The sequence below is a fragment of the Amphimedon queenslandica genome, unplaced genomic scaffold (assembly GCF_000090795.2).
Source record: "Amphimedon queenslandica unplaced genomic scaffold, v1.1 AMPQUscaffold_13486, whole genome shotgun sequence".
In the NCBI taxonomy this organism is placed as follows: Eukaryota; Metazoa; Porifera; class Demospongiae; order Haplosclerida; family Niphatidae; genus Amphimedon; species Amphimedon queenslandica.
Window position 1 is genome coordinate 437,760 of NW_003546278.1, and position 1,822 is coordinate 439,581.

Below are 1,822 nucleotides of genomic sequence, written 5' to 3' on the forward strand. Positions count from 1 at the left end.
GTACATCATAGTAAAGACTTACTATTTGTCTGTTCACAGCCCTGAGCTGGGCAATTATGTGCTGCCTTTGCTGTTGCAGCAAAGGCAGTCCCGGTGCAGGAGGAGCTCCTCCTGGACGGAGCACGGGTGCCACTCCAGGAGGGAGCACCGGCAGGCCTCCATCTACTGGAGGTGGCGGGCCTCCAGCTCTTGGGAGTGCTGGAGGTGGTGCAGGCCCTCCATCTCCGGCCACTGGAGGTGGCAGACCTCCAGCTGCTGGTAGAGCTAGCAGTGGTAGCGGGCCTCCGGGAGGTGGTGGTGGAGGCCCTCCATCTCCAGCTACTGGAGGTGGCCGACCTTCAGCTACTGGTAGAGCTGGTGGTGGTAGCGGGCCTCCGGGAGGTGGTGGTGGAGGCTCTCCATCTCCATCTACTGGAGGTGGCAGACCTCCATCTACTAATGGTAGAGCTGGTGGTGGCGGGCCTCCTGGAGGTGGTGGTGGTGGTGCTGGAGGCCCTCCAACTAATGGTGGTCCGCCATGATACTCATCATAATCCATATACTACCAAGCAATATGAAAATATAATGATAGCTAATGTAATTTTGTAAATGAACTGACTTGCTGCTTTTGAGAAAAAAGATTGTAAAACTGTGGGAAAGTTAAGCGGGAGCTGTGAGTGTGAGTGGAGAAATGGCAACTGAAGCTGAATGTAAACTTAAATAGTTTTAGAACAGGAAATAGATCTTAGTATTGTTCGATAATGATTAATAATTATGAGCTATTATAGGCTATGAATATAATTAATGATTCAAAAATTAAAAAAATAATTGTATGACGACTGTTTTTATAATGTGGTAGGTCTTCTTATAGTTCTTATTTCAAAATTCTTTTCTTTCAGCAATGAACTGATACCTAAGGCAAAAATTATAATTATTAATAAAAAGGATTACTAATTAATTAATAATGATGAATAATTATAAGAGAGGCTATGAATATAATTAATGATTCAATAATTCAGAAAATTAATAATGTCAATATTATTTAAAATTTTTATCAACAATAATAACAGCAATAATAATTATTAATTATTAATAATTTTATAAATTAATTATTGATTATTAATAATTATTGATAAAAAGGATTATTAATTAATAAAATTTAATAAAAAGTATGGAAACAAGTAAATAAAAAAATTTCTATTAACCCTTTAACACCGATAGACGTACTTGTACGTCAATAACATGAGGGGGTGTGGTATAATTGTTATTTTCTTTTTTATTTATGGAAATATAACATTCTAGATAGCTTTAAAAGGTTCTCCTTTCATCTCTCTAACATATATAACATTGTCAAAGACTAAAAACAGAGTATATAGGTAGAAAAGTCCAGTAGCGCGACCCAAACTGTTCAAAATGATTAGCGGCCGAGGTAAGTCACCTAAAAAATGACACAACAACAAAAGACAGAATGTTTAGACTTACCTTTGGCTTGTGAAATCCTCTAGAAGTGAGTAGAAAAGGCGAGCGGCTAGAGAGAGCTGCTTTGCCTAACATTTCAATGGAGAAAAGCGGTAGGTGTGGCCACATTTTGCTTAGCAACGGCTTAGCAACCATGGCTTCTCGACCAGTCACAGTGGTGTTTCTACTCGTAGCATCTTCTTCACTGACTTCTGCCTCTTCATTCTTTCATATCCTGCCTACTAGGTCCTGCTTTACATGATACAACTCTCTCTTTCCCTTCGCCAAGTCCGTGTATTTGAGAAAAGCGGTGAGTATCTTTACAATAGACGCTGCATTGCTTTATGCCGCTTCATTTACTATTATACTTCTTCTATCTAAGGAT

At 39.5% G+C, this 1,822-nt stretch overlaps 1 protein-coding gene and 1 long non-coding RNA gene across 2 annotated transcripts; one reads left to right on the forward strand and one right to left on the reverse strand.

The window, feature by feature from the left end:
* The first annotated feature begins 56 nt into the window (after window positions 1-56).
* Window positions 57-521, forward strand: LOC109580562 (translation initiation factor IF-2-like). The gene has a single exon (XM_019993886.1). It carries the CDS (start codon window positions 57-59, stop codon window positions 519-521), a length of 465 nt encoding a protein of 154 aa, XP_019849445.1.
* A 719-nt stretch (window positions 522-1,240) lies between these two features.
* On the reverse strand, window positions 1,241-1,815 carry LOC109580567 (uncharacterized). The gene is made up of 2 exons (XR_002184283.1): window positions 1,462-1,815; window positions 1,241-1,383 (listed from the first exon to the last, which is right to left on the reverse strand). It is a non-coding gene; the product is annotated as an uncharacterized LOC109580567 (long non-coding RNA).
* Between the last annotated feature and the right edge of the window lie 7 nt (window positions 1,816-1,822).